The 24422-nt window shown below is 42.4% G+C and overlaps 1 protein-coding gene across 12 annotated transcripts in view; it reads left to right on the top strand.

The window, feature by feature from the left end:
• Positions 1-24422, top strand: part of DCX (doublecortin) — a 140280-nt gene that overhangs the window by 87470 nt on the left and 28388 nt on the right. For 7 of the 12 annotated variants that reach the window (XM_025431404.3, XM_025431401.3, XM_025431400.3 and 4 more), the window contains 2 exons: positions 16203-16305; positions 18296-18433. In XM_025431404.3, coding sequence (XP_025287189.1) covers positions 16203-16305; positions 18296-18433 — 241 coding nt within the window. The remainder of the gene's footprint in view (positions 1-16202; positions 16306-18295; positions 18434-24422) is intronic. The other 5 variants (XM_025431406.3, XM_025431403.3, XM_025431402.3 and 2 more) reach the window with 1 other exon arrangement.

Here is a 24422-nt window from a genome sequence, read left to right as displayed (position 1 = left end):
TTTTCTTCCAATCCTACGTAGTTGCAAACTCAAGGGTAGACCTGCTACTGGTTTTCGTTCTTGGTTTACATGTAAATTGGGACAAATGTGAAAATACATTTTTATTTTTTGCAATTGAGTTCTAAAAGACCTGTTAAGTTTCTGTTTTCTTATTATTTGCCTTGGGCTTTTACTTTCTTCATTTCCATCTCTTTCCTACTTTCATGCTACTACATCCTTCACAGTAGAAGTCTGTAGCTGATGAGGTGAGATATCCAGAGGCCAGAATTCAGGAAGGAGAGAGGATAGGGGAAGAACTGGGTTGAAAAATCTCTGCTCTGGAAAATAGTTGCAAAGAATATTTTACCCACTTATTTATCTTCCAACTCAGTCTGTTTTCGTTCCACCCATCATACCCTTTCTTCAAAATGTGAGGAAGAAGTCCATGCAGTTTAATTTCTCATTGTTGCCCTTGTGATGTATGTTCACATCTGTCAGTAGTAGGAGTCCTATAAAGGCCTGCCAAAGCAGCTTTGTGGACTCTGAAGAGACCACAGGATGTAGTGCAAATGGCCCTAGACTAGGAGTCCAAACCCATGTTCCAGTCTCTGTCTTCCTCTTTATACACATTTAAGCTTGCAAATTACCTTACCTTGGCTGAACTTCAGGTTCCTCACATGTAAACTAGAACTACCCATTTGCCTACATGGTAACTCTAGGGCTCAGATGAGACAATGAGGTGAAAGCAGCATGAAACTTGTGAAGGCTTTTACAAATGCAAAATGGTATTATTATTGCTTAATTGCAGTTCACACCTCTTCAATTATTCTTGCCCAGATGTCACAGGGCCTACTGGATGGATGTCACATTCAAGGCCATAATAACAGTTTGTTTCTCTTGCCTGCAGTAACAGTCCTACACTCCAGGCCTTTCTCTTCAGATTTACTCTCTACTTTCTACCCTATGCCACCCTGCTCCATACCCTGGGAGGTTGACTTATGTCAACAGGCTCCCTTGTCTTCTGAATTCTGGTTGTGTTTAACCAATAGGGAGCCTTGGCAGAGAGGAGAAAAGTAAGGTTAGGCTGTTTACCCCTGGCCCAATGCCTGAGAAGCTGCTGGGTGCCCTTTGATTGAGGGTCACAAAAGCTTCCAATCAGGAAGCTCTTTTCATATAATTTTCTTGCTCTCTCCTTCCTCTTGGTTCTGGTAACTGCTGCCTCCACTCTCCCAGGAATAAGGGTGATTATGGACCCCAATATTACTAGTCCTGGGGTACTTCAGTATCCCCTGTGGCTTCTTTGTACCCTGACCATACTTTTGTAACCAATCCCCTTTCTTAAACTACTTAGTTTATCCACTCTGAGCATGTCATGAGTTTCTTACTGGGACCCTGACTGATGCACCCACCAAATCTTTTTCTTTTCTTCTCCCCTGATCTTTTTTTGGTACTAAAATATAGTCTCACAATGGAGGGGCATTACATAAGAAGTGCAGTAAGTTTATGTTCATTATCATTCTGTGCAGCTATGTTGAGAATCAGCTCCTAAGTCACCAGCTCAGAACATCTGTAATTGAGCTGTATGTTCCTTACCAATTGGGTAGTCAATGCTCTTTGTCCTTTCCCCCAACCAACCATCGAGGCACATTTAGAGGCCAGGACTCTTGTGCCTACTCTCTCCCACAAAGGTCATATCCTTGCTAAATTCCAGCCTCCTGGGAGGCAAGCGTCTGATGCACACTCCAGTCTCTGGTTTGCTGTAAATCCATTTGCACCCCTTTGCTTCCCTTGGACTCAGTTTGCAGAGAATGAGCTTACATCCTTTTGCTTCCCTTGGACTAGAGTCTCAGGAAGCCTGGGAAGGGGGGTACAGTTAAGCCTCTGGGATTCCACCACAGCTGCCAGCATTCTGGCCCTGGTGTCTCTGCTCATTAACTGTGTCCAACTTGGAATGTTTCATAGAGTGTCAGAGCTAGGAGAGACCTTGCAAATCAACTAGTCCAAAGGTTCTTAACTTAGGATCTATAGATGGGCTTCAGAGAAATATTTAAGCCCTGAAATTATATGAAAAATTGGCTATCTATCTACACATATGCATTGCTCTGAGAAGAAGATCCATAGCTTTCATCAAATCCTCAAAAGGGCTCATGAACAAAAAAGACACAGACCTCCAAAGGCTCCAGACCAGCACCCTCACCTTACAGCAGGGGAAACTGAGGCCCAGGGAAGAAGCAGCTTATCTGATTCCACAGGGAGTCAATAGCAGGATTTAACTCAGTATCTAGGAAGACATTAACTTCCTCTTCGAAACAAACCCTTCCTTCCTCTACTGAATTCCAAATTCGTTTTTCCACTATACTTTGTGCATAGTAGACACCAGATAACTCATTTAGTGCAACTGATAACTGCAATGGGCCCTACAAATACACTCTCTTATTTTAATTGACCCCGCTCAACAGAATCTGGAGTTGTGTGGGGCTCAGGGCCAACCTTAGAGCTTAGTGGTGCCAAGGGATCAAGCACGGTTTTTCCACCCCAGTTCTCTCTGATGAATGGAGTTCTGTCTCGTCCCAGGTTCTCTGAGCCAACTTGTCCCCAGGGCCCCGTGGAAGGGCAGGTGTCGGTCCTGGGCATGGACTCAGCAGCCCAACTCCAGCGCTTCTGCAGCTGTTCTCATCCCCATGAGGCCCCCAGTGGGAGCTGACACAGAGACTCTTGGAAAATGGCAAAGAAAAGCTAAGGAAAAAACACCCTTGAGCATTGAGGGGTTGCCAGGCTTCCAGGGGAGCTGGCACTGCCTAGCTCAGGTTATTAAATCACAACCAGCTTCTGGTAAAATAGGGTAGAAAGGCTTGCTCCTTCCCGTCTCCCCTTCCTTGCTCTTCTTGCCCAGGGCACACGTAGTTTCATACTACCCAGAGTGCCCTACTAGATTTCCTCATGCAGGTCTCCCCACCTATGAAGTAAGTGCCTTGGCCGTGTAATGTAGGTATCCAGTGTGTAAGAGGGAAAGGAGTCTTGAGTTCTGGTATCAGCTCTGTAACTGACTACTAGCATTGCAGTCTTGCACAAGTCACTTAACCTGGATGGGCTTTCATGCTTCATTCATTTAAAAAGAAATGCAGCTAATGACCCAAAGGAGGTAGGAGGTGAGATCACTTGACAAATGCCAAACAACAAAGGGTCATTATGAGCTTTGGCCATTTAGAGATAAACTGTGGTAAAGGCAGAAAGAATAATTTGGAGGGCTGATAGCCCAGCTGAGATCTGAGAACCTGGATTTCAGTTTTGTGGAGGAAATTCCAGAATGAAGGTGGAAGGAGAGTCCCTGTTGGCTGTGAGGCATCCGTTGACAGAAACCCAACCTGTTCCTGAAGGTTCACATGCTACTTTACATCCCAGAGACCTGTGAGAAGGCTTCTGAGGACCAGTCACTCTTCACCAGGCAAGGAAAAAGAAAAGCACAGTCAGGTCTAGTGCTGGAGGATCCGAGGGAGTCAGCCTCACTGTGACTTGCCATAGAAATCGGTAGAGCAGATTGCACAGGGGCATAGAACTCCCAGAGGGTGGCACAAGATAGTGGGAACAGAATATCAATCTCTCCCATCATAAGCAACCAGTCAACACTGTTTCCTAAGGCCCTCGGAATGGGTCACATGCTAACCTAAGCAACTTGAGGCAAGACGAAGGAAATTAGAGACATGGTCGGTGCCTTCAAGGAGTGGATGCTTTGATGGAGAAAGAGATAGGACAAAACCTGTAGGGCAGCTAAGGTGCTTAAGAAATGGTCTTCAGTGGGGGAGCAGCTTGATATCTCATTGTTTTATACAAATAACTAGAAAGCAAACAGATCCAGAACTCAGTAAACCGGTCAATCTTCATCTTTTATGACTTTGTCTAAAATGCGGTGTAGAGGACAATGATCATTAGTGAGCTAGAATAACCTTGTCATACTGTAATATTCTTAATTATGAAACTAAAATGTAATTATAAAGATCCTTAGACTCTTGCTATTCTGGATGATACTATTTTTTAACTGTTTGACTTTTTTTACACTTGGATTCAGTGGACAAGATAGATGGGGGCTCTGTTGTTTTGGAGCTTCTGTGGTGGTGGTGGTGGTTCTAGTTGAGATCAGGAGATAAGGAAGCCCTCTCTGAAAAGATGAAAGTTGACTTCTGCCTCTGCAGTATGGCAGACTAAGTATCCTAAAAAGCCTCCCTGCTACAATACAACTAAATCCTGGTTAAATTACAACAAATTATTTTATATTTTTTCTTTTTTAAGCCACTCTGTTGATATATAATTCATATCCATTGAAAATGTATAATTCAATGATTTTTTGATATATTACATTATTTAAGGGTTTTAATTGTGGTAAAATATATATTACAAAGATTTGTCATTTTAACCATTTTATGTGTGCAATTTGGTGCAATGAATTGCACTCACAATGCTGTTCAACAATCACTACTATGTAGTTCAAGAACTTTTTTGTCACCCTAGACAGAAATTATGTAAGTATTAAGTAATAACTGTCCAATCCACCTTTCCCCTAGCCTCTGGGAACCTCTAATCTACTTTGCGTCTCAATGATTTTGTCTGTTCTGGATATTTCATGTAAGTAGAATCATACAGTATTTGTCCTTTTGTGTCTGGTTTACTTCACTTGGCATAATGTTTCCAAGGCCCAGGCTGCATGTATCAGAGCTGCATTTCTTTTGTGGTTGGATTGTATGAGTACAGTGTGATTCCTTTGTATGTATTTTGTTTACCCATCAGACTGTAGATGGACACTTGGATTGTTTCTACCTTTGGGCTATTGTAAATAATGCTCTAATGAACATTGCATACAAGGACCTATTTGAGTCACTGCTTTCAATTCTTTTTTGTATATACCTGGACGTGGATGTGCTGGGTCTTATGGTGTGATACTGTCATTTATAAGAAATATTTATATTTGGTCTTTGTCCTATTTCTGTCAAAGAGCTTCTAAAACCCTTGGGATATAGCCTAAGGGACAAGTGACAGAGGTATCTTTTGTTATGTTAATGAAGAGACTTTTGGAAACTGCCTAAGGAGAGGGCTGGTTGCCAAGAGAATCAACCAGGTAATTAGTCCTGCCCCCAGACTTCTGGAGAGGGAAAAGGGGCTGCATATTGAATGGATCACCAATAGCCAATGATATAATCAATCATGCCTAAGTAAAGAAGCCTCTGTTAAAACCCAAACAGAGTGTTCAAAGAGCTTCTCAGTTGGTGAATACATGGAGATGTAGGCAGAACCGCACACTCAGAAGGCTCAGATGTTTAGTATCCTTTCCCCATACCCTATGCATCTCTTCCATCTGGCTGTTTCTGAGTTATATCCTTTGATCATAAACCAGTAATATAGTGAGTAAACTGGTTTTCTGATTTCTGTGAGCCACTCTAGCAAATTAATCAAACCCAAGGAGGGGGTCATGGGAAGCTCTGATTTCTAGCCAATGCATTGGTCAGAAGTAGCATCTGAAGTGCCAGAATGGGGTAGTCTTGTGGGACTGAGCCCTTAACCTATAAGAACTGATGCTATTCTGGGTAGATAGTGTCAGGGGGGAGCTGAATTGCAGGCACCCTGCTGATGGCTGAGAACTGCTTGTTGGTGTGGGGAACCCCCCAGCATATACCCGTACCCATACATCGGAATTGGTAACCAGAACTCTGTAGTTGGTGTTAGTGACATGGGATTTGTTAGAAGGGACCTGGCTCATGGAAACATATGGTTTGGGAAGATAAGGGTTGGAAAAGGAGTAGATGATTAGCCTTTAATTCTTGGGTGGCCACACAGTCTGAAGGTCTGAAGCAGTCGCTGCACTGTAATTCCATACTTGGGGTGAAAGTTACCAGTGGAAAGTAAAGGTTTTTCCAACCCCTGGGGAATGGTTCACTGATGCATATGGAAGTGCATGCTAATAAGAGAAAGGCAGAGTATTCAGGCCCTTGGTTACCATTATCTATAACAGATAAACTAAAAGTAAAAGACAATAGTGCGTCAGACCTTGATGCTAGACCAAATGCAGATTTCAGTGAATTGGAGCTTGGGCCACTAGCCTCAAAGCTGCTCCCACCCCTGCAAGGTAAAAATTGTGCAAGGACAACGGAAAGCCCCTGTGAGACCTCTGGTCACCAAGAAGGTAGTCTACAGGGGGGAAAGGCAAAACCAAGAAACTACTGAAACCAGGGAATATAGTGTGAAGGGATTATTTCATTTCATGGATCGGTATCATCAGCTTCCTGGGGCGCTTTTACTGAAATGGATTATGAGAGCAACGAATTTAGGAGCTGTGTCTCTAGGTGTGGAATGCTTCTCAGTGCAAGAGCAGGTTGGGTTGATGTGGGACCCACAGCTCACTGTGGAACAATCACAGCATGAAGCAGCTGATATGCTTTGTATATATGCCATGTAGGACCAGCTTTATGATGATCAGGATATTCACTTGCTGAATATACCCATTACCCAGGTCATGGTAAATGCTGTAGTTAAGGGGACCCCTTTTATCTGGGCACCCCATATAACCTTATTGCTGCAAAACCAAAAAACAATCTGGGAAGCCTTAGCAAAAGTGTTATCTAAACCTCCCTTTGGGGGGTCTTACAGATACTAATTAATACATTAGATTCATTAACAAGGGAATAGAAAGTGGCCAAGGGGAGAGTCAAGGGACTCTTTCCACCAAAGTGGAAATTTTGAAATGGTTACAGCAGTTGCTTACCCTCCCTCCCCACCCTGTATCCGTGGTTTCAGTTATCCACTGCCTGTTGTATCATTACAAGCTCAACAATAGCCTAATGCCACATCATAATGCCTACATCATTGACCTCACTTCATCTCAACATGTTGGCATTTTATCATTTCAAAAGAAGGAAGGTGAGTACAGCACAAGGTATTTTGAGAGAGAGACCATATTCATGTAACTTTTATTACAGTATCTTACTATAATTGTTTTATTTTATCATTAGTTATGGTTGTTAATTTCATACTGTGCCTAATTTATAAATTAAACTTTATACCAGGTATGTATTTATAGGAAAAACATAGTATATATAGGGCTTGGTACTATCTGTAGTTTCAGGCATCCCCTGGGGGGTCTTTGAATGGATCCCCTGTGGATAAAGGGGGACTGCTATCCTGAGAAATAAGGTGAGCAAAGCAAATATTGATAGAAACAAAAAGAGAAAGGAAAGAGTCATAGGACTCATCCTGCAGGGTGGAAATCTTTTGATGGTTATCAAAAAGTGGGATGAATAAAATGGCATAGGGTTAAAACAAAGGTTTTCTTTTTTTTAAGAATTTATTTATTTATTTATTTATTTGAGATAGAGAATGAGAGAGAGAGAGAGCACAAGTGGGCACAGAGGGAAAGGGAGAAGCAGGCTCCCTGCTGAACCTGACATGGGGCTCCATCCAAGAACCCTAGAATCACGACCTGAGTGGAAGGCAGATGCTTAACCCACTGAGCCACCCAGGCACCCCAAAACAGAGATTTTAATGCAGTACTACCAATGGTTAGGAGGGCCAAAGGGTCCCCTTACTTGTCTGCCAGTATTAAAGGACCCCAAGCAAGTTTGCCATATTTACCAAAATTTGAGGAAATTTAACCTCTGATTTATAGTCAGTCAATCAGAAGCACAGGTAACTACCTGCACTTGAGACTTGCATCTGGTGTGGAAGGTGAGGGTGAGTGGCGGGGATCTTTGAGGACTGAACCCTTAGCCTGTTGGTTCTGACCTTACCTCTTGATAGTGTCAGAACCCTGCAGGTGTCGGAGCATTGCTTATTGGAAATGCAGAGGAACCCCACCTCTGCCTCCAGCCCCACACATTGAAATTGGGTCCAGGAACCCAATTATATGGCAGATCTACACTTAGTTTTTTGAGGAACCCGCGGCAAACATCTTTAAATGCTTTAGTAAGTTTGCAGAAAAGAAAAGCAGGAGAGGAGCCAGGAACCCACAAGCATTATGGGAAAACATGGCCTTCCCTGGAGGCAAACCCCCATAAGTGGAGCCCAGCACTTTGGATATTCATGGAAATGTTGGGTGTGCAAGGTCTTTGAAGAGCAAGGGACCTGAACCTGCAGTCTTGACATTAGGGGCCAAGATCCTGAAGAGGAGACACATTGGAAACATACCTGGAAACTTGTCTATCTTTGCATGGCTCCAGGTGGGAAACAGAATAAGCCAGAACACTGCTCGTTCTGCTGCCTGGCTGCTGCTGCGAGTCTTGCCTTGAGAGTTTGCAACATTCATTCTGACACTGGCCTGGAGTTCAAATCTCTCCTTTTCATGTCCCCAGGGAAAGCACAGTTGAGAAAAGGTGGCCCCATATTGTTAGTGCCTCCTGGCACCTGGCAGAAGCAAATCCAAGTCTCTTTTTTTTGGAGGAAAGCATTCCCCAACCTAGATCCCCCTCAGGATTTCCCAAGACTTGGTTCCACTGAATAGGAGCTCACAAAAAAAAAAAAAAAAAAAAGTATCAAACATACAAGAAAACAAGCCACCGCAAGAGAGAGTTAGCACAAACAATAGATTTGGATTCCCAAAGGACTTCAGATCCTAGAATTAATCAGATACAGGACATAGAACAACTCCAGATGGATTGTTTCGAGAAACAAAACATGTAATCCAAATGGGATAAGACAAAGAGTTTATCAGCTATGACCAGGCAAATTTTGGGGAGAAATGAAATAGAATTCAGTGAGTGGGCCAAACAGCAAATTAAACACATCTGAAGAGAGAAAAAGTGAACTGGTAGATCTGAAGTTTTTTTTTTTTCCCCAGAATGGAGCACCAAGAGATAAGAAGGTGGAAAATACAAAGGTGAGGTTGAGGCACAAAATACAGAATAGGAAGGTCTAACAAGTGCCTAATTAAAAAATGACCCCAGGGGAGAAAGATCTAAGGTGTAACAAGGAATGGTGAGCAAATGAACTGGTAGATATGTAGCTAAATCAGAACAATATTAACTGCGTAGTCATTAAGACAATAATGACTAATTTGTGGGGGGTGAAATAAATGAATTAAGAGTCTAAGAAACAATAGCCTGTAAGATGAGGGTCACAGGACTAAAATATGTGATTCTTTAGATATGATTGTCCAGAGGCAGCTAGCCCTGTGAACATCTGGGAAGATATTCCACCCTCCGGGTAGAGAAAACTTCCAGAGGAAGGCCCAGAAGCAGGAAAGGTCTTGATGTGTTTGAGTGGCAGAAAGCAGCTGGTCTGACTGGAGCCAGTAAGCATGTGTGGTATAAAAGGTTGAGGGGCACCTAGGTGGCTCAGCGATTGGGCATCTGCCTTTGGCTCTGGTCGTGATCCCCGGGGTCCTGGGATCGAGTTCCATATCGGGATCCCTGCAGGGAGCCTGCTTCTCCCTCTGCCTCTGTCTCTGCCTCTCTCTGTGTCTCTTATGAATAAATAAATGAAATATTTTATAGATAGATAGATATAGATAGATAGATAGATAGATAGATAGATAGATACTGTATAGCCCAGGTCAAAAGTTTGGGGTTTATTCTATCTGTGATGGGCAGGCTGAAGGATTTTAAGCAGAGGAGTGATATGCCTGATTAAAATTTTAAAATACTGCCTTGGCCAGGGTATGGGGAGCAGTACAAGTGTTATAGGTAGGAAGTGGTGGAGGTGTACTGCCAAGAGACTGGTTATGAGGTTCCTGTACTAGATCTTGGACTAGGACGTGACAACAGGGAGCAGAAAATATGACCACTAGTTAACAAATGACTTCCAAGTTTCTGGTTTAGGCAACTGGAGGAATTGTGGTACCTACCATTTAGAGAGGAGGAGGAGAAATAAGAGTTTAATCCTGGATATACTTAAATCTGGGATCCCCATCCCTCCATCTTGGTTAAGCAGAGCTATCAAGCAGGCAGTCGAATATATGAGTCACAAGTTCAGTGATAAGAGGGGCCTAGAGTTATTCATGTATGAGTCATTGGTATATAGATAGTATGTAAGGCCTTGGGGCTGGACATGATTACCTAGTAAATAAGTGGAAATGAAGAAGAGAAGAGATCTGAGACCTAAGCACTGGGGCTTTCTAAAATGGAGTGGTCTGGAAGAAAGAGAATCTAGCAAAGGTGGTTGAGGTAGGAGAAAACACGAAGGCTGTGGGATCCCAGATGCTAAGAGGGGCAGGTATTTAAGGGTGAGGACTTGCTCAGCTTACATCCGGTGTTGCCAGGAGGTTAAGATGAATCCAGAGATATGACCATGGGATTTGATAACATGGAAGTCATTGTTGACCTTGACAAGAGCAGCCTTGGTGAGGCGAGGGGGATGGAAGCTTGATTGGATTGGGTTGAGGAAAGAACTGGAGGTGTGGAAGAGAACATAAGATACCATAAATGTGAAGGTACTTTGAAAACAGTAAAAAATACTTTACAAATGCCAGTGGCACTATTTTATCACCAGAGATTTTATGGAAGTTCAAGACATTGAATAAACATATCTGTGCCAATAGAGGTACTACAGAACCAAGGAGCTGTTTGCCTAGGTAAAAATGTCATGAGAAACCACAAGTAAGACTTCAAGATAACTACGAAAACAACGTTGATAAGATAGCTAGGGCTGTCTCAAAAACAATGTCTCAGCTCACCAAGCCAACCTTGTGCCAACCTCTGGAGCCCAACCAGGGCTACTGGCAGGAAATGTTCCAGAATAAGAATGGTGGTAACTTTTAGAAAATGCTGTATCCATAATGTTTACTGAATCTTTCATTAACTCATTTTGCAAAGCTTTCCAGCCATGTTCTATGCACTGGGCATACCATTGGCAAGATCGGAAAATCGGTGTGGTTTGTGTTACTTCCCACAGGATTCCCTCTTCTTCACCACCAGGGCCACACCTCTTCCCATAGATGCCATCTGTCCTTCTCTTCACCCTGCATTTCACCAGTAGGCAACTGTATGCTTTGTTTGCAAGGCTGGTAGATGGGTCCCGACAATTGCGCTTTGGAGAGTGAGAATTTCTGGGACCGTAGTCAGTAAGATGCCAGTCCTTTTTTCTAGGGCTCATAAGAAAAGACACGTTCCTGCCTTTCCTCAGTTACCTGGAATATACTGGCCATCTCCATCCACCTGTATCCCACACATCCTTCAAGACTCAGATTCTTTAGCATTTCCTCCACTCTCACGTTCTCTTCCTGCTTCTCATGATCAGAATTGTTCTCTTTGTCTTCTGTCCTCGCCTTGCTCTTCTTGTCTTTGTAATAGTGCTAACAACAGTTGGCCTCGTATTCCAATTATTTGTGTGGTTCTGACTTGATTATGCTGGCAACTTGAAAGGCAGAGGCCTTTTATTGTACATGTGTGTATCTCTCACAGAGATCCTTTGCTGCAGTAAATGCTTTCATGAAGGAATATTAGTGGAATTGAACTTTCAGTGAAAATATTTTGCATGTTGCACATGGGTCTCATACATACAGAAGACCTTACTTCCTGAGATAACATTTCTTGCTGAATACTTAGATCATGAAATGTAGAATCTACTCTATAAGAACCAACTTCCAGGGATGCCTAGGTGGTTCAGTGGGTTAAAGCGTCAGACTCTTGGTTTCGGCTCAGGTCATGATCTCAGGGTCTCAGGTTGAGCCCCGCGTTGGGCATCATGCTCAGTGGGGAGTCTGCTTGAGTTTTCTCTCTCTCCTTCTGCTCCTCCCCCATCCCTCTCTCTCTCAAAATAAATAAATAAATCTTTAAGACCTAACTGCCAGCATCTGGACATGTGGAGAGTCTAAACAAGCTTAAATAAAGCCACAAAGTGAATTTGTCATTCTCAGCTAATATTTTTTTAAGGAAGAAAATTGAGTTAATGGTTCAATGCTAATATGAGTTTATTTTATTGATTTTGTGCTGGCAGTTGATTAATTACAAAGACAGGCATCATGCTTTTGTGTTCTTGTCCCTGACTTAAAGACCCACGTGTGACTTATATAAAAGCTGATGTCAGCAAGACCCTGTAAGTGGTATCATAATGATTATTATAATTACCACTTCTGTTGCCACTTAATGATGGAAATTTTATCTAAAAAACTCAGTTGCAAAATTATGCATTTGCCACCTAAGCTAAGGAGGACTTTTTTTTTTTAAAGATTTATTTATTTATTCAGAGAGAGAGGGGCAGAGACACAGGCAGAGGAAGAAGCAGGCTCCATGCAGGAAGCCCAATTTGGGACTCGATCCCAGGTCTCCAGGATCACACCCCAGGTTGCAGGCGGTGCTAAACCTCTGCGACACCAGGGCTGCCCTAAGGAGGACTTTCTGTTGCAGTTATCCCCATGGAATTTTAAAAAGCAGATGTGAGTGTGAGTTTTATTTGGAAATTATTTCTTATACTCCATTCTTCTCCTTCTTTTCTTCTTTCTTCTTTTTCTCCTCCTCCCTTCCTTCTTCTTCCTGTCCTTCTCTACCACATGCTCAGTTGCCAGTTACAGTGGTGAATAGGAATCTTGTTGTCCATAGATTCAAAATATGATTCATACAGATACTCTCTCTTTTCCTTTTTTTTTTTACTTTCTCTTTACAAGCTAGTGAAATATTCTAATGAATATCAGGCATTGATTAGGACAAAGGAGGTCTCTCCCATTTTAGGCTATCTGCAAGCCTTTGACATCAGGGATTTAGGAAAAGCATGTTCTCTCAGGCAATTGAATTGCTTTGCCTTGAATTGAATTAGAACACCTGAATGCTAGTCTCTACTCTGCCATGAGCCATCTGTGTATAACGTTGGGCCATTTTGACTCTCTGTATTGGGTTCCTCATATTTAAGACAGGAGAACCTTCTATTTCCCCAACTTTGTAACAAAGGTAGGGAGGGCTGTTGTGTCTCAGTATCCGAGGCCTTTGGGAAAGCTGGGTATTCACATGCACAGTGTGAACTTGTCTACGTTTGGGAGCCAGTAAAATGTAGGGAGGGATCATTCAAGAAACCTGATGCGGAACAGCTGGATTGCAAAATGAATGTTTTCGAAGCCAGCCACACCATTGTGAGTTTGTCAGAAGCATAGGGGGCTTTGCCTTTCTTAGAAGCTCTCCAAAGGAGGGGTTATCCAAAGGCTTTCCCCAAAGCCTGGGTGGGGACAAAAAGGCTTGGGGTTGGAGGAGGGTGGGTCATTGTAACAGCAACCCCTAGAGCAATCTGTGAGGGCTTTGTTGGCCTACAATAGGAACTCATGGTGTGTCACTGCAATGACTGCTTTAGAGCTTTTGGTTTTTCTTCTTGGGAAGCAATTTCCACAAGCACCTCCAAAATGAATGTTCTGGTGCTTTCTGGGGGCCAGGTTGATGTTTGAAGTGTTTGCTAAATTCTTTTCATGGCCAGTAGTTGGTTGAGATTTTCTAGTTCTTTTTGAACCAATCTCATTATTTACATTTTCATTTAAAATCATTCATTTCATCTAAATTTTAAAACTAATTAGCATTTTTATGCAAAGAAGAACTTCTGAATGCATAATCATTATTCCTTTCTTATTCTTAAATTTGTGTATTTGTGTTACCTTTCAAAACCTTTCAATGCTAGTTCCTATTGTCTGCCAAGATTAATTTCTTTTTTGTTCCAACTTTTCTGCCTTTGTATATCCTTACAAAGCCTCCTTCTTATTTTCTTTACATTTGGTTGAGGCAAAAACAGCCCTCACTCAATTCTCACCATGTGATAAGCACTCTACCAGGAGCCATGGGGAGATACAGAGAGAGGGATAAACTTGGTTGTTACATTCAGGAAGCCTGTGCTCTACTGGGAAGGATGAGGTGAATACTCATGAGAATACAGGCAGGTCTTGAAACAAAGTGCTATACCCTAGAGGCCACTACCAGAGGAACACCCAAGGATGAGGCTTAGCTAAGCCCATGACCAAAACTAAAGTCAGGGCCAGGGCCAGGGCCAGGGCCAACCTTGAACACGAGGATTTGGCAGAGATCTTCAGGGCCAAGGAGGTGCCAGGGGGTAAACAATTTAGAGACACATAACGTATCAGAGTTAAGGGTTCCAGGTTTTCTTGAGCCAAGGTCCAAGACATCAGTTGGAGACTGCAGCAGGGTGCAGAGTCATGTGGCCTGTCATTGGATTCGCTACCAGGACAATATGCAGGATGCTCATTGTACTAACAATGCCAGCCAGTGACTATGTCATTTGAGACTAAGAATTTGAGGGATACCAAGGATTTGATACTAAGAATACCCCATGGCACCTACAGATAACTCCTATCCCAGCATTCATGACACTACACTGAAATGCTACATCCTAGCATTCACAACACTATATTGAGTATCTTCACTCCATCAGATTGTGAGTCCATGAAGTCATGGACTGAGTCTTACACATCTCCATCTCCCCAGTGCCTGAACTATGCATGAGTGCTTTGTATTGCTGAATGGCCTAAAGCATGGGCTTTGGAGTCAGATCTGCCTTTGTTTGGCTTCGTTACTTTCCACCTTAGTAACTTACTTATTGTCTCTGGGTCTCAGCTTCCTTGTCTGTGAAACAGTGATAATAATAATATAGACCTCTAGAGTTTGGTGTGGGAGCAAAATGAGATGAAAGATTTGGAAGTACTAAGCAGAGTGCCTGTCACAGAATAAGCATTCAATTAGTGCTAGCTCTAATTGTTATTCCATGATTGCAGAATGAATGGGAAATGGACAAGTGGGCTGAAGAGGGATGTTGGTCTATTTGATGAGGTCAGGACCCAGGGCAGGGAAGGGGCTTAATAGGAGCAACCCTGGCAGTCCTCCAAGTCTCTCTCCCTTATCTTGGCATCTCCTGGATGCTTGGGAGGCTGAGACAATAGGGATAATCTTTAAGCATCTCTCACTTTGTGTAAATCTTGCAATCTTGGCTGTGGCAGATGAGGATTGAATAGGCCCTGGGTGGAGGATGATGTTGTTAATATAAACATTTTTTCAAATGTGAAATATTGCTCTCTGTACCCAGAAAGCTGTTATTAGTTTGCAAGCACTGTGCCTTTGGAAAGCCATGTTTGGCAGCTTGAATGGGTAGCTTAGAACAATTAGAAGCTTTGAACACTTTCAAGCTAAGGATTGGGATAAGAATGTTTTGACTCTATGGTTTCTCCTGGGATTTCCCTGGTGTGCTAGACTAATTATCAGATGTAATTAGGAGGCTGAGAAGTGGGAAGAAGCAGCAATGCATAGGGCACTAGGAGACAGGAAGGATCCTGGGAATGTGGCTTTACGAGAAGAGCCTCAAGCCTGTGGGGACTCATTGCTCGTGATTAAGTTTTAAGTGGTCAGGACAGCCCCCCCCCCCAGCCTCTGCCCAGCTTCCACCTTGTTCTTGAGGGAGGAATGGTATTCTGGGTCACTTCCCTGTTCTTAGTCTATTTTAGCAAAAGTCCAATTTTTGTGGATCCAAATCAGTAAGGAACCAGTGCTCTTCTTTCAAAACTCATGAAGATGAAGAGAGGAACGTCCACATCTTGCATAGCCACAGAGTCTATCTACTGTAGGCTCTAGATCTTTCTTATCTGCCTTGGCTTACACCATTGGTCCCAGATTTGGGCTAGGAGCACTCTGTCTTTGAGGCTCTGAGAAAAGGTAACATTTGCAGGGCCATCTGCTTGTGAACTTTTATTCAGAGGTGGAGACATTCCCTTTGGACATGGTCTTAAAGCTATTATTTTTCTTCTTCTTCCTCCTCCTCCTCTTCTTCTTCTTCTCCTTCTTCTTCTTCTTCTTCTTCTTCTTCTTCTTCTTCTTCTTCTTCTTCTTCTTCTCCTTCTTCTTCTTGAGAGAGTGTGAGTGGGGAGAGACAGAGGGAGAAGTTGAGAGAATATTAAGCAGGCTCCATGCCCAGCACGGGTCCTAAGACAGGGCTTAATCTCATGACCCTGAGATCATGACCTGAGCTGAAACCCAAAATCGGCTGATTAATTGACTGAGCCACCCAGGACCCATGGGTCTTGAAGTTATTCTTAATGCAATGGAAACAAGACTACCACCCATGAAACATGGAAAGACAATAGCATCCAGTGTATCTTTACTCACAGGGGCTGTGAGGGCTGTGAAGGGGCTGGTAGTTTGCAAAGTAGAGATCCCTGGGGGCTAAAGGTGATGGCCCAAATGTAAAGCTTTTCCCCCTGTCAACATGATATGAAGTTTATGGTCACAAGATAATCACATGTCAATCCAATGTTTCTGCTTCCTCCACAGGTAACCTGTCTCCATGATTTCTTTGGGGATGATGATGTGTTTATTGCCTGTGGTCCTGAAAAATTTCGCTATGCTCAGGATGACTTTTCTCTGGATGAAAATGGTAAGCGCCACCACTGGATTTTATTGTTCCTTTGTTCTCCCTCCTCCTATCCCTTAGGATTTCCATGGAGTCATATGGCCCAGAGAACATCCGTGCATGGACCCTCAAGGGCAACTATTGTTAGTCTTCCTCCTGTATGTTTGGTTACATGAGTCACTAAGTGAAAGGTTGATTGAATGTTGCAGATTCCCAGCGTCCAAACTCAGTAAAACTTACTGTCTATCCCAATAGTGACCATACTTCTTGAACCACATATTGTGTCACATGGGCTGATGGGTGCAATCAGACTATGGGAAGGAACGTTTCTGGTCAGACTTGGATATTATACATATACTTTTTTTCTAGTCAACATCCTCCAGTGACTTGGCTCACGTTGATGATTCCATTTTAGAAAGATTTTCCACTGTGTTTTTAGTGTCAAATCTTTTCCTTCTTCCCACTTTCTGGCTTGCTGCCCCATTCCCCATGCTTTGTGACTCAAGATTCCAGAGGTTGTTAATCTCAGGAAGGAGGTGAACATCTGCCCACCTCCCTTTGCTTGAGTCCAGGCTCCATGTGGAAGTTAATGGTGAATTAGCTCATACAGCAACAAGGTTAGGATATGATCCAGATGAGAAGGCATATTCAAAACATCTTTCCCAAATATAAGGGGCAACGTGTGAGAAAAGCAAACCAGGTTGTATTAATATAGACTTTACAAACCACTCAAGTGACAAGAACCCTGAAAGAGGTGGCATTTTTTCCCTGTGTTCACTTGGAGAAGAGACAAATGGGCATAAAATAGCTTAACAAATCCGAGGCTATTTCCAGTGTTCTATGCCTTCTACATCCTCAGCTCAGTGATCACTGAAGTTCATCAACCAAAACAAGATGTAAAACACACAAAAATGAGCTTTCTGCTTAACTCAATTTCCAAAATAACAAAACAAAACAAAACACCTTGGTTTACCAGAAAAGATCCCCTAATCTTTCTGGGTAATTGGTATTTCAATATGTCTTTAAGTAGGAGGTGTCAAGGAAGTGTCCAAAGACTGCCCACTCTACCTAGCATCATGGCACAGGGTTGAAAAACCTACAATGGAAAGTTTGGGACTTAGGAGACGTGGTTCCTGGTCCTTGTTCTGCTGTTCCCTTGCTCTGTGGCCTTAAGCAAGAGGCTTACTCTTTGTAGTCTCATCAGCAAAGCGAGTATGATAATTCTCCTAATGCATTAGCACAATCGGTGCCCCCAAATGACCACAATAGGGGTCCTGAGTGACCTGCATAGAAAAGGTGCCCCAAGCATAGCAGACTGAGGTTGAGGCAAGTAGCAGAAACATTTGGCAGACTCCCCTACATGCCCAAGAGCTTTCTATAAGCTCCGAGCAACAGAGTCACTGCTGGTTTATTTATTCATTAAACCAGCATACGAATTTGTGATAATGTGCATTGAAAGTCAAAAAGAGATCTCTATAAATGCATGGTGGTGGTGCTGGTAGTAGTGGGAGTGCCTATTTATAAAATGACATGACACCCCTAATATGTCCTACCACAATACGTGGCTTGTAATGAACAGTAAATGGTAGCTCCCTCTTCTTCCTTTAAATTACTCATGGATGTTTCATCTGTGTGGCTGCAGCCCCTGAACTGTCAATCTCTTCTCCGAGGAAATTAATTAATTATGTCAACAGGTGCTATTTGGAGACATGGCTGGGTCGTCCACAAATGGTCGAGTTGACTATTTAATAACCCACCCAACCTGCTTTTCAACTCCTTCTGTTGTTTCCATAATCCAGGGATTTAAACACCTGGCTTGGCCCAGATGACTTTTGTTAAGTTTCTCCCATGCCTCCCCCCTCAGAGCCGTCATTCTTACAGACAAGGACCACCTTGTAGTCTCGAGTTGTTAGGTACTTTGGCCTGTGGTGGTTATCCAGTTTCTAGAAGTTGGTAATATGCCAAGGCTCGTTTCTCCCCTGGCTTTACTAAGCTGTCTGTTCTTTTCTACCAGAATGCCGAGTCATGAAGGGAAACCCATCGGCCACCGCTGGCCCAAAGGCATCTCCAACTCCTCAGAAGAGTTCAGCTAAGAGTCCTGGCCCTATGCGCCGGAGCAAGTCTCCAGCTGACTCAGGTAACGACCAAGACGGTGAGTGCTCTTCTCCTAACTGTGCACGCTGACTTCATTTACAGAGGCCAATACCCTCTGCATGCTGGGGAATGAGTTCCTCATGAACACCACTGTATCTCCATGATATCAGTTCTATCAGTTTAGAGACTAAACAAACTTGTTTGGAGTCATGGAGACACAGCTACGACCCTGAATCTACTCAGATGGATGCAGACCAGAAATCTGGCCTCTTTGCCATGCTTGCTGTAATGCTTATTGTCATGTTTGTTTTCATAGTCATCATCTTCAGCATTATCCAGCAAAGGCATAGCCAAGGAAATAACCAAGTCAAACTTAAATTTGAAGGAGAAAACCAGAATCTAAAACAAAAATGTAAAAAGAAAATTGCCACCCGAAAGTGTCAACATAGTTGATACATTTTAGATTCAAATTTGACTTTGAACATTTTAGAAGTCAAGACAAAAAGAGAAATGAGATATTTGCATCATTCCCACAATGAGAACAAAATATATAGGCCAGGTTCTGAAAGGAAGTACAGAGATTTGTCGCACGGGATTTAATTTAATTAGTGGATAGTGAGTGATCAAAAAAAAAAAAAGTGACCTGTGGATCACTGCCAACCCATGAACTATTTATCAGTCTGTGATAAGATTAGAAGTTCGTGCCAAATGCAAATTATGCCACTAAGCAAACATTTACTTCAGCTGACTCTTTTTTCCTAGCACAAATTTTTTGATAAGGCTAGCATTGTGTTCTTAAGCTGGCACAGGAGCTTGGCACCCACAGTTTGAGTGACGGTGATCTGAAAGGCAAAAGGCCAGAGAAGTTCAAGTTTAGAAGCTCAGTAGAGCCAGGCACAGACAGTTTGAGTTCTTCATGGTAAGGAAATCATATGGTGCAGAAGAATTCCATTCGTCCCAAGGCTCAGGGCTCTCCATGAGAATTCTTCTAGCCTGGGAGTCTGGGAGCCTTGGGGCAGAGAGCACAAATGCTCTTTATCTCTTCTTCAGTTTGAGACAGCTCAGGCAACCGATTGGCTTTGAAATGCCTGTGGCCTAGAAAAACAGCTTGTCCTGCTGGCCTCACACTGCCAGGAGCATGCACATCACCAGCCATATTTTTTTTTCTTGGGAAGAAGGAACTAAATGGTGAAGAAGCAGCTCGAGCTTTTCATACTTCCATGTCTTTGCACATCCCATTTCCCTACACCTGGAATGCCGTCCTTCCAGCCTACTCTTCTCTGCTTGAAAATTTCTACTCATCCTTTAGTACCTCAACTAGAAATAGTTCCATTCTCTGCAGTATCATAGCATGTTCTTCATGTATCTGGGGTAATATTGACCACACTGTGTCAAAAAGTCTGTATTTACCTGTCTACTTCTCCCACTAAATACTGGGCCCCTCAAGGGCAAGGTGTCATGTTCATTTTGAATCCTCAGTGCTGAGCACAGTGCCTGGGTCCTAGTCAATACTCAAATAATGTTTGTGAGTGAACAAACATGTAAGAACACCTATTTCACCTAGCATGGTGCTAAGGACTTAGTTAGCACTTAGGGAATAGTTGCTAAAGGAACAAAAGTGCATGTGTCCAAAACAGCACATACATCTATCCACGCCAATTTATTTTGTTCACTCTATGAATACCTAGATTGTAACACTTGGATGAAAAGCGAAATTACTTGTACAAATTCCAGGCAAGGCCTTGCAAAAAAAAAAAAAAAAGACTCTAAATACTTGATCAAGATTCATAAAGTCTGGCAGTAACTGCTTAGCCAGTCATATTTTCAGAAATGACCATTTCTGGAACTTCTAATCTATATTATTTATCTCTTGCAATGAAACAAATCACCCCCAAACTTAGTGGGCTTAAAAGAACAAACATTATTTTATTGTTTCTGTGGGTTAGGAATTTTGGATTGCTTAGCTCTCTGATGGCAGGATCCCTCACATAGTTGAGGTCAAAGTGTTGGTTGGGACCACAGTCATCTAAAGGTTCAACTAGGACTGTAGAGTCCACTCCCAGGATGGCCCGATCTTCTCCCAGACAGTGACTCAGGAGAATGAACAAGAATTGTAGTGTCTTTCATGATCTAGTTTCCGAAGCCACATACTGTCACTTCTGTTTTAGTCTATTCATTAGAAGCAGTCACTAAGTCCAGCCCACATTCAAGGAAAGAGGAATCAGTCTTCACCTCTTGAAGAGAGGTAGACCTATTTTTACACCGCTAAGAATTTGTGGATCTAGTTTTAACCACCACATAACCTATTAGTGAAATGCTGAGGTAGCAGCAGCTTGAAGTAAATAGATTCTCTGCAGACTGTATCCAGTTGGGTTATCCAACACATGTGAACACAACCACCTGTAATTAAACATGGCTTAAACATATGTCAAATTCTTGATCACCAGCATGCTACCTATAGAATTTCCCTTCAAGAAACCATGCACCTCACTGACTCTAAGATATTAGAAATAGAGAAGGAATACATGAGGACTCAATGAATATTTGTCAAATTAAAAGGAGCTATAATAGATCCCTATGAAGGCAAAGGCAGGTAAGATCTGCTTTTGCTCCTTCAGAACTCCCTTGCTAAAGACAAGGAATGAAGATTATATTCACACACACAAGGTAAAAAGAGTAACCAATTTGAGCCAGGGAATGGGGACTTTACTTGGCAGATACTGGAACTACAAACAGCCTCTACTCCCTACCAGCAAGAAATCTAAAGTGGTATTCTCAGTAGAGAAAATTTAGGTCTTTATTTCAGATAGTTCATGAACATGAATGGAGCCAAACTGTAGTCTAGCTGGCTTAATGGCAATTTCCAGAACATTTGAGCTCATTGCAGATGATGTGTCTAGATCTTCCACATGATTTCAGCCCCAAAGTGTAAAAGGATCTATGTAATGTAACCTTGTCCATTCCATGGTGGTTTAGAACCATGCCCAGGGCATCCACTTAGTGAACATTCCACAGGGGCAAAGCTGATTTCAGGCAAAACAGTACTTTAGGTAAGGTTTGGATTTGACATACACATTTTCCTTTTCCCATTTCCATGTCACTTAGGACCATTTCAAGCTGGGAAGTGGAGGGGATAGGATATGTAAGAGGAGAGAGAGGCATCTGTGTAGGAAGGCCTAGTGATATCACTTCCCGGCTTTTTTACTTGGAACAAGTTTCTTACCTTGTCTAATACTTGGTTTCCATTTTGGTTAAGACAAAAGTTGCTTGTCTACAGGTAAAAATTATTTTCCAATATTATCAGTTATTTCCAATTTACAGAGCTGTGCGATAGCTTTCACAGAATTGGAATAGGATAACCAGAAGGATGAGCTACAGACAATGCATAATTTTGCATCAGCAAGTATAAGGTTTTTCAGAGTGGGGCTGAAATTCTTTGTTTGTTTCTAGGACACAGCAGTGCCACCCTGTTTCCATCCCGAGTTAGTGTGTCTTGGATCTGGGACTTGGGGGATGGATTCACCTTTCTTTTTTTTTTTTTTTCATTCAACCTGAGTAACTTGAGGTTGAGAAAGATAGGCCATTTCCAGGGAATTTTAACTACCTTCCTTTGAAGGCAAACGACAGCCAAAAAAGTTCCTCTGTAGCAGGGACTCAAACCAAACGAAACATTGGCTCAGTTCAGGTCAGTTAAAGGAATGTTTTGATGTTCTAGTTCATTAGAAAATATATAGGTTTGATTCTGGTTTGAGCAAGTTTGCTAGGTTTTCAAATATTTTTTAAAAAGAACAGAGCAATGGAGTTGGGAGAAAGTAAATATTTATTTAAAGCTATGAAATAAAACAAATCTTTCAGAGGAGGGTAATAGTGAATGAATAAGAGAAATTAGTCAATTAGACATCCATCCACATATATATATATGTATATATATATATGTACATCTGATCCAATTCATGGTTCAGTTCATATCTGGGTTCGGTTTGCCTTGAGGTTTAGTAAATTGATGCGATCTGGTCTGTAATTTGCGTCATAATTTGATTCCTTAGTACTTAAGTTGTCTTTTTTTTTTTTCTGTTCTTCCCATGAATAAATCCAAGTTGGTATACTTTATTCCCTTTGAGTTCAGTGCTCACTCCTGCCAATATTGAGAGTGCCCCAAATGGAATGTCTATTGCTAAGCCCTAAATGTAAGTTAAGGGAGGATTCAGTTATCTGTATACTATTGCTAGAAGGAGCTCTCATTCTCGCTGGGCAGAGCTGCTGGACTCAAAGAATCCAAGTCCCATTAGCCATGTCTGCCTTTAAAGTAGGACAGGGAACTGTGGTAAGCAGATCAAATCCGAGGCCACAGGTCTCCTATGGGGCATTTGAAGAAAGCTAGTCCAGTGCCCCCATTTTGATTAACCCAAGACTTGCCATTTTGATAGGCAAAAAAAGGTAAGCCTGGCCTCAGAGCTACAGGAATACCTTTCTAGCATGTTTCTTGCTGTTTCCATTTCAGCCATTAACGTGTTAACTTTTCCTTTGCTACAACTACCCCCCAATTGAATTGAATTCAATTGAATTAAAAGGACAAAGTAGCTAGTTGCTGGGAAGGAATCTTTTCTTTCTTTCTTTCTTTCTTTCTTTCTTTCTTTCTTTCTTTCTTTCTTTCTTTCTTTCTTTCTTTCTTTCTTTCTCTTCTTTTTTTTTTTTCTGAAGGAGTGTCCAAGGATGCTAATTACCCACCCTGGTAGGCTGAGAGAATTGTAATGTGATAATTAGTTTGCTGTTGTTCAGTAAGTCATTGTTGTAGCAACTCACTATTCCCCACCCTCCTTCCCCCAACCTATGCTACCTAGTCTTGAAAGTCAAATCTTCCCTGTTCCCAAAGCCTGGAGGAAGAATGGATTCTTACCAAAAAATACAGCCTTTGTACTGGGAGGTCAAGGGACACAACACAGCGGGGAAGGGGGTGTGTGTGTTCATGGGAGAATTGTATCCAGGAGTACTTCTCAACCCATCAGGCTGCTTTGGGTTGGCTAAGGAGAGACCTGGTTGTTCTGCCCTTCCTGAGTGTGACTCTCTGGACCAGCTCTGTCCAGTAGAAATATAAAATTTTAAATTTTCTAATAGCCACAGTTAAAAAGGTCAAAGAAACAGGTGAAATCTGTTTTGATAATGTATTTGACTCAACTCAATACATCCAAAATATTATCATTTCAACATGTAATCCATGTAAGTAACATTCTAAGGAGATATTTTCCATTCTCTGAAATCGGGTTGTATCTTACAATGACAGCACGTCTCAATTCTGGCTCGCCATGCTTCAAATGTTCAAAAGCAACATGTGACTGGTGGCTACTGAGTACTGTAGCAGCCAGCACAGTAACTTAACTCCCTAAGAGAAGTTCAAGATAACAGTCTTTGACATAGATGAAATGCTCTGCACTTTGCAAAATATTTCCAAATTCATCACCTCAGTTGTCACTCATGATAGCACCATGAACTAGATTGGGGAAGGAAAATCATCCAGTTTTTTTTTTAATTTTAGATTGGGGACTAAGATAGAAAGAGGTTCAGTATTCTGTGGTCTTCTCAATGTCATGCAACTATTTAGCACCCAAGAGACAGAGCCCCGCTGTCCTAACTTCCAGGCGGGCAATTCGTGCACTGTCCTTAAGGCAAGATGTGAAAAAGCCCCAGAGTGGTAAATAGAAAGATCCCATTTGGTTGGTCCTTGCTTCCTTGCTTCTCAGCTTCCTTCCACCTTCCCTCACCTCCAGGCAAGGGATGTGGAGAGGCTGGGGAGTGGAGTGGCATCTGTGTCCTTTGCTTTGTGCTCCATAAAACACAGCTATAAGGAATTAGGCACCTCTATTTCCAGTGCCTAGACATTCCATCGGCTTCCTTACTGTCACTCAAGGGGAAGTGATGCCCTTGGCAAAGCAATGGGAAGAGAAAATGTTTCCTCCATTCTGATTCTAAAACCACAGCTTATGTCTAGTTTCCGTGGGAGAACTACCTTGCATCTAAGGCAAGATTTCCATCATTGTTGGAGAACCACT

Source organism: Canis lupus, chromosome X (genome assembly GCF_003254725.2).
Source record: "Canis lupus dingo isolate Sandy chromosome X, ASM325472v2, whole genome shotgun sequence".
NCBI lineage: Eukaryota > Metazoa > Chordata > Mammalia > Carnivora > Canidae > Canis > Canis lupus.
This window is presented reverse-complemented; position numbering and strand designations above follow the sequence as displayed.